Below are 14,497 nucleotides of genomic sequence, written 5' to 3'. Positions count from 1 at the left end.
TACATAACATTAAAATAGAATCCAGTTCATCTTTAATTAATTGGGCGCTTAATTAATGATGCAAAAGCTAGGATAAACTAGGGGGATACACGTCGATATATTAGGATGCATGTTCAGGGGCCGTCCTAGCCCTTGGATTACTAATTGGGCATTCAATTAATTGGAAATGATCTATTCCATGAGATTACATTAGTGGATTATTGATCGAGGAAAAGAATCCTATAAATTAAAGGGAGGTAATTGTATGAACTAAAATAGTCTTACTTTCTTTCGGACAAAGCACTTTAAAAGAAAAAAAGAACCCTCTCAGGCAGCATTGTATATGTACTCAAACACAAGGAAAAATGACTACCCCACCTCATGAATACAAAAATCTCACACTTGCTGATGCTCTTGTACATGATGTAAATGGCTTTGCATTGCACGTTGCCAGGTAGAGAACCCTCTTATTTTTTATTCTTTTCAAAACTGAAATGCCAGTGTCATAGAGTTTCAATTTCAACACTGAATGAGTACGTTGCAAGAGTAAAAATATGTTTTAAAGTTATACCATATTATGTAAATACCACAAACTTTCATCATACAATAAAATTTAGGGGCATGCTTGTAATTTTTCTGAACTTTCTACATATGTTGACCCATGTTGCATGCTCATTATGCATAGCAATCGAATAAACTGAGATGGTTAGGGATTATTTGTAGCTTTTGTTAACATAGTGTTTCAAAATTGGAATTGGATTGATCAAATGGGTTCATTCAAATCAAAGTTGATTGTGCTACTTGTGATTGACGTAGTTGACTCTAGTCTATTTTGATCAATTTTGATCAATTAAAGTCAAAATTGACATTAGTGGATTTGATCCTTAATTTTAATTTTCATAACCTTGATAAACATAAATGGATCCAGCTATTCTTCATCCACAGTGGAGGGGAATCCCTTGAGTGTGAATCATCACAGTAGTGTGATGAATTATTATGGAAGGGTGAATAATTTCAACTTCATCTAATAGAAAAATGTAATAATAATGATCCTAGATGTGTGTAGTTTTCCTTCACCTCTTTTTTTTGGGTAAAATTTTTTCTTCACCCATAGCCGTTGAAAACTTCCTCGAAGATAAATTCTCTTATAGGATCATCTTGACATGCTTGTTCGTAAGAATCTCCTCCTCTGTCACAATAACATATATGAATTTAAATAATATAGAAAACTCAAAAAATAGCATTCAACTTAGACGAATTGACAAAATGCAATTTGAAAGGAAAATGGAATAAAGTAAAAAATAATACTTAAAATTTGATCAAACGCATTTGATAATTAATATATTTAAAAATTTTCCAATAGCATTTTTAATGTTTGTTTGGTGAGAGAAATGAAAGAAATATTTTTAATTCACTCTAAGATAAAATATATTGCAAATGATTTTTTGACCCCTCCACATATATTTGCAAGATTTTGAAACATAATCAAATGCTCTCAAACGGTTGAATGGAATCCACAAATTTGAAAAGTATTCAAAAATTTGTTTCAAAATTATTCAAATAATCAAATCAAGAGAAAATATTTTCTATTACCGTTTTGAGAGAGCATGGGAATGAATCCCACCATGGTGACATGGGGATCTTTTTCCCTAATGCATTTAACATCCATTTGGCCATTAAATTAATTTTCACTAGTATATATAAATCTTATCAAAATTACAGATGTTACTTAAAATTACACTTAATTGATTTGATCGTTGAATAGGAACCAAACACAAGACGCTTGAAAAGATTCTCTAACCCTCTGGTTGGATGTTTATACATGCATTCCTACCGTTCCATCGACCCATACACTGTTGTAGTAACCACACGACCAAGTAACATTCTTTCTCCCCTCTCTCACATAATTATAAGGACAAAGTTTTTCTTCACTGTGACCATAGGAAAACTAAGGGCCCGTTTGATAATGTTTCAAGAAACGCGTTTTTGCCATTTATGTGTCAAAAAATGGTAGAAACGAAACAAAAAGCATTTAATAAAACTGTTTCGTTTCACTTGTTTTCAGAAAATATAAATTGAAATTTTTACCTATTCATGGTTCAAAAAATGACCCAAGCGAAACAAGTAAAATTTGTTCGCAATTTCTGAAAACAACTTGTGGCCATTCTTTTGCTGGTTACTATTGACATTCAGAAATATTACTTATCAAACACCTTCAATTCCGTTTATGTTTTTAGAAACGAAAATTTATGTTTTTATCGTTTCTTGAAACAGAAATGACAGAAATGTTATAAAATGGACTCTAAGTCTTAATTATAAAACCAAATGAAACTATGTCAAATGGGGCAACGTGCATTATTTTATTTTATGATTTTAGCTTACGCGTCTATTACATGTCAAAATATTCTATAAGGTCTAAAGAAACTAGTCGATATGTCCGAGTGGTTAAGGAGACAGACTCGAAATCTGTTGGGCTTTGCCTGCGCAGGTTCGAATCCTGCTGTCGACGCTTTTTGCAGACAGATTGGCTTCAGATGAGCTTTAGCAATGCCTCATTGGCTTGGTCTTTACTTCTTGGCCCAATGACCCATTCTCATGTTTTGGTTGGACCATTAGAGGTTATTCTTCCTGGAAAAAGGAAAGCTGAGCAAACCATGGAACATACACTAAATAAACCATCATCTCTCTCTCTTTTACATATAAATTCATCGCTCCTCATTGGTGTGTTTCCTTGTGTCATTTGCTTAAGAACCCTCTTCCATTTTATATACTCTAAATCTCATTTAACATCATTTTATAATTTTTATCGGCATATTTCAATCTCTAGTTTAGTCATCATTTCTTTTACCATCCAAGCTTCTTCTTCTGTTTTTTCCTCGGTTGAACTTCTTATTCTCTAATTGAGGTTGGGAATTCGGTTGACTCATACATATGTTGTTTTTAATTTCTTTCATGGTTCAAATGCCGCTTTAGTTTTCGGTGTCAATTTGGAGGTTGAAACAAACTGAATCTGACCAAGAGAATCAAAATTGGACTAAACAATCAGATTTGTATTCAGTAAAAAAGGGGACTGTTTACCTTCAGCAAAGATCAATTATGGATATCATAGACTAATAGGGTTTATTATCAACTCTATACAACAATAGGCTGACATTTATGACCCTAAATGGGTGTATTTTATCTGTTCTATGGTGCAAAATAACTTCCTCAATAGAAAAATTCTCAGATTCTAGTATGCTTAGCACGAGAATGATTAATAGCCAAAATCAATAAATTATATTTATTTATATATTATCCATTAACAATGGAAGGTAATGTTTATGAAAGCCATTTATTTGGGATGTAGCTAATCTGGACCATGTCCTCGTTATCCAACTATCAAAATGAACATATAATCTATCCATGTGGTAGAGGATGTCTTGTGACATTTAAAAAAAAATAACATGCCTTTGTGACAATTTAATAATTTGCTTTTATTTATTTATATATACTTAATCATTGAATTATATTATACTTATAAAAAAGTCAAGCTATATATTATATATAAACCCATACGAACTCATTTTAAGTTGCTTATTGAAGTTTGATAGGAGGGGGCAATGCTCTAGCCCCCCCCCCCCCCTTTGCAGAAATGTTTGGATCAGAATGGGGTCTGGGTTCTATTTCCGGGCTGGACTGGACCCCGGAGGTGAAGGTTCTACATGTTAATAATATTGATTTTTATGGATTGATAACCCATAAACAACCAATAAAGATAATTAATCAGAAAATCAAAACCAATAAAGGACTAAAAACTGACTAAATCGACCAATCGATACTTTATTGATTTTGATCCGATTTTAAAGACTAAATTCATATAAAATTTGATTCGTCAAATTCAAAATATGCTGAGGACATTAATCAAGAGGTCCACATGTGAGTAGAGGAGATTGGAGTCTTTCTTGTCCACAAATGTTAATTCCTATAAAACTTGCCATGGTACATAACAAGGCATCAAACTAGAAAAACCAAATCCCTTGAAGGAATGGGAATGGTTCATTCACGATCTACGTTTGAATCGTTTCCACACCACCTATAATTGTTGATAAAATTTAGTCCAATCGTACAAATCATCTATGTTATTATAGTGCTTTCATGATTTGGAACATTCTAACTTTCAATTGGGAAATGGTTCTTTCAGCAAGTGGCATAGTGTAGCCCACCAATGAGGTCATTTAATGGGAGGAAGAAAGGGATAGACATAGACAGGTATTAACGTTCCTCGTGTTAGGGGCTCAGAGAACCTTTTCCCCTTTTAATCAAATTGTGCATAATCTCTCCACATGTGAATTACAAGAGTTCCGTAAAAGCAATGTAGTCTCTACACTAGCACATGGACCAATATGAACGCTAGTAAAACCATCAACATGGATGGAATTTCTACTTTTGTAAAGGATGAGGCTATCATATCATCCCTGCAAACCTTTTCCACTTGGTGTCCTAAACTTCTAGTCTTCCCCATAGAAAACTATAGATAATAGAATTGTGTAAGGAAGCATGGATGATTTACTTTAGTTGCTATCTTTGAGCCCACCATCATAATTTTTTTTTTTTTTTTTTATCAAAAGAAAAGAAAAAATATTAATTACTAATATAAGTGTCCATCAGGATATTAGGATCCCTAATTAGAGTTTTCAAATTCACAGCCCTGTGAGTTAAGGCTGTGGGCTAAGGCTTTAGTTGATAAAATTAGGTCATTGTTACTGTTGTAACAAAACTTTGGTTTAAACAAAAAATATGCCATTATGATTTCTTGTTGTTCTCATATTTATATTGTTGCACCACCCTAAAGTGAGGGAAGGACATATCCCACTCTCATAAATGATTTAAAAATAAAAAGAAAGGAAGAAGAATTCTACCTGAGAATGGGGTATATGCATCAGCATGGGACCAATGAGGAGAGTGTAGAGGCATCAACAAGGTGTGGGTATTTTATATTTTATACGGGTGTGATCGTCATTTTACCTCCTCTATGTCTGGATGCAAAGACCACACATTCAAATAACATTATTCTTCTGGAAAAAAAAAAAAGGAAAAAGAAATTACATATAGAATCCACCTCCATTGATTTTGAGTTGAATCATCTCAAATTTTGTCACTAGGTTAGAGTTTCAAGAATTGGGCTTGAATCGGCCAAGGCCAATCATGATTCTGGCTGATTCGATTCGGGTGATACTCTAATAAAAACCAAGGTTATGGTGATTTCGATCAATTTCTCATTGATTCTGATCGATTTCAGTCAAATTCAAACTCGAAATCCATCAAGACCTACCATGATTTTGTCCAATTCAGCTCGACCAATCCCTATATAAAACTAGGGTTGGGGCATGCTTTAGCCAATTCCAACCAATTCCTCACTGATCCTAATCGATTCCAATTTGATTGAGAATCAAAATCGGCCAGGACCTATTCAAATCCCAATTGAGGGTTTTAAAACCCCAAATCAGCCAGACTCGGTCTAACTCAATTGGACTCAATGCATGTATAATTGGATTTATTCAGAATCGAGTTAAACAAAAAAAGTAGCAAGCAGTGTGGGCTTTCTCTCCTCCAACCCTTTTGAACCCCAAAAAGCTAAATGTAACTATCAAGTGATACCGACCAGAATTCACTTCCACTTTCAATTATCTTTCCTTTCAGAATTAAGAGAGCATCAAAGGCCCTGGACCATCCCCTCATCTATAGAATAGATTTCTGGGTTTCCCATTCCCCTCTAGATGCCCAACACTGACATGGCTATTGGCCACACCACAAAATTCTCCATTTAGAGAAAGAGATTTCCTCCTTCAAATGTGTGGCTGTTGGGAGCCAAAACATATTGACCGTTACTGGACATGGTTTGAAAAAAAATCAGTACAAAAACGGCGGATTTATATTAATTTATGGAAGGAAAAAAATAAGGATAAATCTATCCAATCTATATTGATATCAGATTAGTTTCTGCTGAGATTAATACCGATACCAATTTAAGAGAGTTTTTTTATTCATCACTTTCATATTCTTGTACAAGTAATGTCTAATCAACGAACATATTTGACCGTTAACCTCTTCACCTTGAACGGAATTGGTATAAATTAATGGAACGGGGTGGGTAAAACCCGACAAGAGGCTTCACCCAGCCCTTAGTGGTTATGGGTTGAATGGAAAACCCATGGTTCAAAAACTTGGAATCTGGATCGGTCTAGAAATTAACCCTAGAATTGGCCTGCAAATTCCTAACCGTATTGATTCAATTATAATCCGGATGGGCCGGAATCGAGCTCCAAAATCCCTAGTTCCTCTCCTCACCTTGCACATTAATGGTATTAACTAATCGAAAACGGGGCTGGGTAAAACCTCATAAATGCCTCTGACCCAGCCCCGTATTGGTGGTTGGTACTTTGATATACGACTTAAGGATGGAAAACCATGGTTTAAAAACCTAGAATCGGCTTGTAGATTCCTCCTATTGGTTCAGTTAGGATCGATCCAATCTAAATAAGGAAACCCCAAAATCCCTAATCCCTCTCCACAAATCTGAAGAGGTTTCTCACCTATAGTTTGAGGAAGGACATTGGATCTTAATTCTGATTCTAATCAACAAATCAATCAATTCAGGTCAAATCCCAATCAATTTAAGTTGATTTTGACTGAATTAGAATTGGCGGAGGCTCATCCCATCACATATGATTGGAAATGGATCCTCTACAACACACACGGGTGCAACAATGAGAATTTTGTCTCTCTCTCTCTCTCTCCTCCCAATTGTGCTTAATTGAACCATTCTCTCTAAGTGTCTTAACTGTTTTTTTTTAATAGGTAAGTCTCAACCTGGTTAGTGTACAAATCCATAAACGAGTTTGGAAGGTAAAACCAAAAACCTGTATTTAAATTTAAACCGAACCGTTATATGAATAATTACTATTTAATTAAATAGTAATTATTAAACAATAAAGTTAGCACCGTATAATTGAACTCGTCCCTTAAGAATTTTAAAAGAGTCATTTTCTGTAGCGGACGTCTTTCAAACGCATTCCTTTTGACGAACGGTGCCTTCTTTTGCGGGTCATCTATGATGTTTTCCCATTATTTTTCTTATCTTTTCTCTGAGAAAAGAAAGGAAAAAGACAGAGAGAGTGACAGAAGAACAGTCTTTTTTTTCTTTTTTTTTATCCATTTTTATCTATTTTTATAACCCTTTTTATATTTTTTATTCCTCACATAAATCTCTCTCTCTCTCTCTCTCTCTCTCTCTCTCTCTCTCTCATAAACTTAGAAATTATAAATCTTAATTTTGGTGAGGACAATCAAAGTTGAAGAACGAATCTACACTTCTCTTCTCTTTCTAAGAGTTTAACCCAATTTCTTTAGGATGAGAACAAAGAAACCATCATTTGAGATAAAGAAGAGAAGATATCATCTACCCTACTCCTGATCCTGATCCTGGCGCGGGACAAAGTGGGGAAGAGACTAGAGAGAGAGAGAGAGAGAGAGAGAGTAGATAGGGTATAATGGAAAAAAGCTGTCACTCATCTGGTGACTCCACCAGCAACAATAGCAGCAGCAACAGCAACTACAACCAGCACCATCACCAGAACAATAACAGCAGCAATGGCAGAGATCAGTATCTCAAGCAGCTCAATAGAATCTCTCACAAGATATCTAAAGATTCAAGACCCCCACCCATCAGAAGATATCCTCTTGACCTCCACCATAATCAGCAGCAGCAGCAGCAGCAGCTACAGCAAAGTCAACAGCAACAACAGCAGCATCAACCTCCGGTGTATAACATAAACAAGAATGATTTCAGAGATGTAGTTCAGAAGCTCACAGGCTCCCCTGCCCATGAACGAAACTTCTCTACTCCACCACCCATCCACCCTCCCAAGCCCCAAAGCTCTCGCCTTCAGCGTATTAGGCCTCCACCACTTGCCCATCTAAGCCCTCGACCTCCAGCTCCCCTAGCCAATACCATTCTTCCTCCCCCCACCGCTGCCGCAACAGGTGGTGCTGCCAATGTTGCTACCCTTGCAAACAACGCTGTAAACATCAACAGCGCCGGAAACTTTGTGGGCAACAATAATGGAAGGTCAGTGTCTCCTTTATCGCCTCTCCCGCCTTTCCCAGCCGTCCATGCTGCAGCGGAATCACCCATCTCCGCCTACATGAGGTACCTCCAGGGCTCCATGTCGACCGTCGATTCCGAATCCAAGCGCTTCTCCTCTGGGCTCTCGCCTTTGGTGTCGCCTCGGTGGAATAACCTTAACTCATTGCAGCCACAGGTGTCGCCTCGGTGGAACAACAACGCTGGCCCATTACGACCGCCACCACAGCAGCCACAGTCGCAGTCGCACTTGCAGCAGCAACAGCAGATTCTGCTTCCTTCCCCTACAGCGGCGATGTCTCCGTCACAGTTTCTGATGCCTTCGTCGCCTCTCCCATTCGGGAAGCTTCCATCACCGCGGTCGCCATATCCTCTGCTTTCGCCGACGTTTTTGTTCTCCCCGACTTCGGGTCAATTAGGGTTTCCTCAGTTCCCTCCGTCGCCAAGGTTGCCCGTGTCCAGTCCAAGGTGGAGGGATTTATGAGGTTCAGTACATCACAAAGCAGAGAAGGTAAGCCTTCTTTGCTTGCTGGAGCTCAATTTAGGTCTCCTCCCTTTTTTTTGTTATTACTTTTACTGTACATTTGGGTTGGGATAGAGGGGATTGGCGGTCGTCAGGAGGAACGAGATCTTGCACTGGTTAAAAATTGGAACTTTAGTCTGTAAATGAATATCATAGACAGAACCAACAGTAGATGTTCTTCTGTTTATGATGGGTAGATAGTTCTCTCCCTTAAATTCAAGTCAAAATGTTGCATTTGTTGTAGTGGCTATTGATAAAACATTAAAGCCTCTTGCAATATATAAATTAAGCTGATAGGGTTTATGAATTTTCAATTTATATTCTTTTCCTAGCTTTTTTTCTCATGTGTGCAATCATTTGACTTCTTGAGGAATATGTAATTGGGGTCCTTGAGATAAGCTTACAGTCAAGATTATATTTCCAGAATCGTACTTCTCTCCAGCAAGAAATCTAAACCATCATTGTCATGGTCAAAATTAAATACTTCTGCGATTTGGGCTCTGATTTTGTTGAAGCCACTGTAAATTTGGTGAATTCAATCAATTATGAATCGCAATTATAATTGTATTATAATCTGGTAACCGGGTGCTTCCAGATGATTCCATCACTTATTCTTGAATGAGTCATGTCTCTCCTCATTGGTTGGTTAATGCAAATAATATAGCCTCTTGCCGTTGCAAGCTAATAGTGCAAAGACTTCCTGCACAATCCTCATGTACTTGCATCATTACCCTCCTTTATCCATGTTGTCTGTTGCATTATTTGCCGAGTGTAAGCCTCCCCTGGAACAAGATGTTCAATTAGGAAGTCAATGCCTGCACATTGTTTAGAAGTGATATGAAAACTGTGAGTAGGTGGAGTCAGGTCAGATAAGAACAAACAGTATCTAGTAATCCCTCCTCTATAATGATCCTTCTTTAACCCCTAGATAATCTATGCTAACTCTAAGTTTCAACCTAAGATTTGTGCAAGTTGCACCATTTATTTGCTTGCTTATCTATTCAGGGGAAAAAAGAAACTGTAGTTTGAGACTTTGTTTTGGACAACTGAGAATTGGCAAACAAAACCAGAGATATAAGGCCCTCTGTGGGTATCAGATTCTTCCTTTGAAACTGGCCTCGTCGTTGATTGATGATCCCGGGCTCGGAATTTGTGTTTCCACCCATGATTTCTACTTTGGGAGTTGTACTATTGTAATGGATCCTCTTGTCAGATTTTAGGGATGTATGCCAGCCCACCGCTCTGGAGACAGGTTTTGATGGAAAAGTGGATTTGTATATTTCCTCTGTTGAAAACAATGGAGAAAGTGCAAGACAGCTGAAATTATTCACAAAGCTGTAAAAAGGAAGCCTAGTTATGGCCCAAGGAATTGTATAGCATTAATTCCCTTCAGAGAGGTAAAAGGTATTTGATGTTAGCTGTATCATGTTGGTAGATAACACTGAAACTATAATAGAGTTGAAATAGTTTGCTGTTTTAAGTTTTCTCACCACCAAATCTCTTTTCTTTTTTTTATTGTTTGTTTCTCCTTAATGCTATATTTCAGTTGTTTCACTCAAATAACCTAGGACATCCACATCAGCCCTTTCTAAATTTAAGGGTTCAGGGTGGGAGATAGCCTTGAAAAGGTTATGATTGCGAATACCTATGAGCTAAGGAGGACAAGTTGTTGTCTCTTCCCCTTTATATGCATCATGTGGAGGAGGATAGGAAATCATTCAACCACCAATTTCTCCAGTGTTCTTTTGCAAAGTGATTAAGCTTTCATTGCCCAACGAAGTTTAGTGTCTATTGGACTTTTTCCAACGTGAGGCTTATGTGGTTTTGAAATGTGAGTCCATTTGGGGCACTGAGTAGTTCCTTTGCAGTCCTAAACTATTGCCGTTGTGAGAGGAGAGGAATGCACCTGGAACATCTTTTTATCTGAGTTTAAGTGATTGAGAACATTAGGGTGTGAGCAGGATCTTGGGCTATGGCTGATCCACTCTTTTAGAGATGTTTGATCACTTTTTTTTCACTGATTCGCCATATGTAATAAATTCAAACATCCCTATGGAAAGAAGAATGTGGTCGTCTTTCCATTTAGATGTGATGTCAAAATCAATTTTGATGGTTCTTCTAAGGAAAATCTGGGCCTTTCTGGGGTTGGGAATTCCTCAGATCAAATGCAGGACATGTACAAGGTGAATTCAGGCCCAATTAGTGAAGGAAGTTCTGGAAGGGCAGATCTAGTTTTCTTCAATTGGTTCCAGAGTTGGATATGATTGAATGATTTCAAAACATATGGTGGGGGATTATTCAGCGACAATCTTTGGTTGGGTCTCTTCTAACAAATAAGCTTGGAGATTCTCTCATGAAATTAGACATATAAAGTTCCTTGATTCACAGGTGAACTGCTTGTTCCTGGAGGTGCTCAAGACGGTGAATGACATGGTTGATTTTCTGGCTAATCATGGAGTCCAGAGAGAAATGTGGACTTCTGTGAATTCGTTTCCTTTGCCAGACTAGTTTTCTTTCATAAAGTTTATGTATATGCTGATGTGGTTTAAGAGTTGTTTTCAGTGGCTGTGGCCCAAAAAAAAATAAAATATTCTGTAGCTATTTTAGGGTTTACTTCTTTGTTCCCAAGTCAAAATTGTATAGAGCTAATGAACTTAAGCAATGCGGTATTGTTTTGGTATAGAGTAAGAATCATAGCTATTTCTCCTTATTGCTGTATTCCCAGGTCGTAGCTTGTTCACTTGGCATCCTTATGGTTTTGCTTTCTAGCTTGTCGTTTATTTTCTTTTCCTGCTAGTCTCTACAATTAGTTCTGTTGGTCCTCTTCTTTTATCCCTTAATCCCTTTCTCTTTTTGTCTAATGTGTCTTCATTCTGAACTCTAGATCCTCAAAAATAGATAAACAAGGTTGCCATTAGTTTATGAAAAGGTGTTGAACAAATCAGCAGTGGAATGAGAAGAGTTCATTGCTTCCAGTTGACCAAGAGATAGGATATTTTCAAGAACTAACAATAGTGATAACTTGTAATCAAACTCATATCATGTCAATCAAAAATATTTATCCGTGTTTGCAGACAGCACCAAGTAGCTAATCTAGTGACACCCAAATTAAAAAGTGGTAGGTTCTGATGAATAAAAGTTAAAAGGCTAAAGGCCGAAAAGATGAGTATAAAACTGGCAAGATTTACTCTTTAATCGTGAATTCATTTGAATGGCTGAGTACTCCTACCAACTTGAAACTCCCTAATTTTTATTCTAACCTGATTAAAACTGAAAGACTCATGGCTATGGTTCACCCAGAATATTATACATCCGTTTGCATGCTCTCCTCTAATAGAGTGATGGGGGTGTTGGCATATTGGATTGGCTTTTACGATCCAATGACTCTGTTGTAATTATCTCTCCATTTACTTAATACACTCCCCCTAAAAAAAAAGAATGTAATAAAAAATAGTAAAAAATTCAAATTCCAAATGGATAAAAAGTCAACTCCCCAGTTCAAGAACAAAAACTAATTTTCAGTTGTAGGGGTGATTTTTAACTTTCAAATGCTAGGGTTTTTCCCCCTTAAATCAAAAAATTTCATGAATCTTATTGTGATAGAACATCACTAAAAACCAAAAGAGCGGAAAATTAATATTTTGTTTTGAAGTCTAAAAATTATTCCCATTCAGGGGCAATTTTAAATACATTCGTGCACACCAAATAATGTTTGACCAGAACACAACTCCTTCAATTTAATTCAGATTCAAACAATGTTGGATTTGTTGGAAAGCTGGTTTTATGCTCTGCTTGATACAAAAAATCTCATGTAAAAATAAAATCATTTGACCATTCAAACTTGTTAGAGAACAAGAACATTTCTTTAAATCAAGAGTAGTTTAATTACTTATAGATAAGATCCTATTTTCCAAGAACAATATAAACTGAATGTATGCTTTGATTGTTTCAAACTTTTTCAATGGCTTGCTTTTTTAGTTTTGTTGTCTTCTAGTTCTATGTTGATTTTTGATGACTTGATGTGGCTTAATGTTGATTTTTTGATGACTTGATGTGACTTAATGTTGATTTTTAATGACTTGATGTGGTTTAATGTTGATTTTTTTTTGATTTGATGTGTGGCTTAATGTTGATTTTTTTATTATAAGGTATATATTATATCATAATAAATGATGTTAAAAAAGAGAGGAGATAAAAGAATAACACTTGAGCACCTTAGTTGCCTAAGCGCTTAGGCACCCCTCCACCGCCTTGGGTCATATTGTTGCCTTGACAACTATGATTCAGTCACTTTGGACTTGTGGCTCAAAACTCAAGATTGTTGCATGGTTGAACTGCCTTAGCTTCTGCATGACTAACTACAGTTAGCTTATGTTAAAGTAGAAAGCCAAATTCTCTCTTGGGACAATTCTTGTCTTTTTTGTCAAACCCTTGACCACATCAATGTGCACCATTCTACTTGTACCATAGCAAGTTATGCCCCCGTTCTTATCAGTACTTCTCACTGAATTTTGTTACCTGAGTAATTTCTTCATTGACCCACTAAAATCCAAAGTCCAAGTTCTGATTGAATTTTTGCAGTTTTTCTTTCTGGGTTTCTCCAAGTTACGATGCACTCCTTGGTATGTTTTCTGATATTCCAGTGTGGATTTGGTGTTGATTGCTTCAGTTTGGGTTAAATTGTCTCTTTTAAGTGTAAATCGGGGACTGGTAATCGGCTCTTTGTAGATAGAGTTACAGCCAGTGATGGAAGATAACACAGATTTATGAGCCTGTAATTTGTTCTGAAAAAGAGAGCTGTTGCGTGTTACTTTGTTTTGAACAGCTTATTATCTTGCTGAGAAAATTTGACTTGATGTTGCTAATGTGAGGTTTTAATGTCGTCAGTTCTTTACCAACAGATTTGCCAATAGAGTAAGTTAAAATGGTTGAAGATACATGCAACCGTAGAACTTCGGGGAGGCTTTATTTAAGAATTTATTTTCTTTTTCGCCCTAACTTTGTAACTGTACTGGTGAAATGAACTTTACAGGGGTATCCGTTCTTGGTGGAACTAAGTTATCCCTTCAGCTGCGGTCAGACGTTTATGATTGCTGGTAATTCTTTGTTTGGTGCATCTGTCCATACTCCTTAGCTATGCATTGTGGCATCTCTAGGTGCGCCATTGACCCATTATAAGAAACTGAACTCTGCCATTAGAAAGGTGATTCATGGTAAATGTTTTATGTCATAGAGGATTGGATTTTTTCTGCAGGGCTCTCAAGCCTAGTTTATGGGGAAAGGGCAATACTAATCCCCAATGAATGAATTTGTTGCAAGTTAGTTCATCTCCAACATATACATTTTCCTTCAGATTGGTAGATCTCATCGCAATCATGGCTAGGTTGACATGAAGTGACTAGCTTGGCATGTGGTTATGTAAATGTTGCGTCCTTATAGTGTGTAGATAAGACAACACTTCGACCTTCAGTGCAGGATCTGTTGTTGTAGGATGCCTCATCTTCTTTCTTGATTGGTCATTGATGCACCAGACAGCTTATACTCCTTCATTCATCACCATTGACCTACCTGTGCTGATTTCTTGTATTACTCTAATTTCAATGAATCAGAATTTCCATATTCTTTAGACTTTTCATGGATTTACAGCAGCATACAGCTGATACTCCTTTACTCATCACCATTTTGACCTACTTGTGCTTAGTTCTTGTATTGCTCTAATTTATATGAAAAAGATTGCTATATTCTTCGGACTTTTCATGATGACCTACTTGTGCTGATTTCTTTTATTGCTCTAATTTCAATGAATCAGAGTTGCTATATTTTTTAAGATTTTTCATGATGACATACTTATGCTAAGTTATTGTGTTGCTCTA

At 36.7% G+C, this 14,497-nt stretch overlaps 1 protein-coding gene and 1 non-coding gene across 4 annotated transcripts; both read left to right on the top strand.

Annotated features, from left to right (window-relative positions):
• Positions 1-2,406: 2,406 nt before the first annotated feature.
• TRNAS-CGA lies at positions 2,407-2,488 on the top strand. The gene has a single exon. It is a non-coding gene; the product is annotated as a tRNA-Ser (tRNA).
• A 4,810-nt stretch (positions 2,489-7,298) lies between these two features.
• On the top strand, positions 7,299-14,256 carry LOC122074895 (VQ motif-containing protein 9-like). 3 transcript variants are annotated; one of them, XR_006139081.1, is made up of 3 exons: positions 7,299-8,612; positions 13,657-13,720; positions 13,879-14,256. XR_006139081.1 is itself a non-coding variant. In XM_042639884.1 (2 exons), exon 1 carries the CDS (start codon positions 7,509-7,511, stop codon positions 8,583-8,585), a length of 1,077 nt encoding a protein of 358 aa, XP_042495818.1. In that variant the 5' UTR covers positions 7,299-7,508; the 3' UTR covers positions 8,586-8,612; positions 13,657-14,256. The 3 variants fall into 3 exon arrangements, 1 of the variants encoding a protein (XP_042495818.1); XR_006139080.1 differs by having other exon boundaries at positions 13,657-13,780; XM_042639884.1 differs by having other exon boundaries at positions 13,657-14,256.
• Positions 14,257-14,497: the final 241 nt, after the last annotated feature.

Source organism: Macadamia integrifolia, chromosome 3, assembly GCF_013358625.1.
Source record: "Macadamia integrifolia cultivar HAES 741 chromosome 3, SCU_Mint_v3, whole genome shotgun sequence".
In the NCBI taxonomy this organism is placed as follows: Eukaryota; Viridiplantae; Streptophyta; class Magnoliopsida; order Proteales; family Proteaceae; genus Macadamia; species Macadamia integrifolia.
Note: the sequence above shows the minus strand (reverse complement) of the source record. Positions and strands in the feature narration are given on the sequence as shown.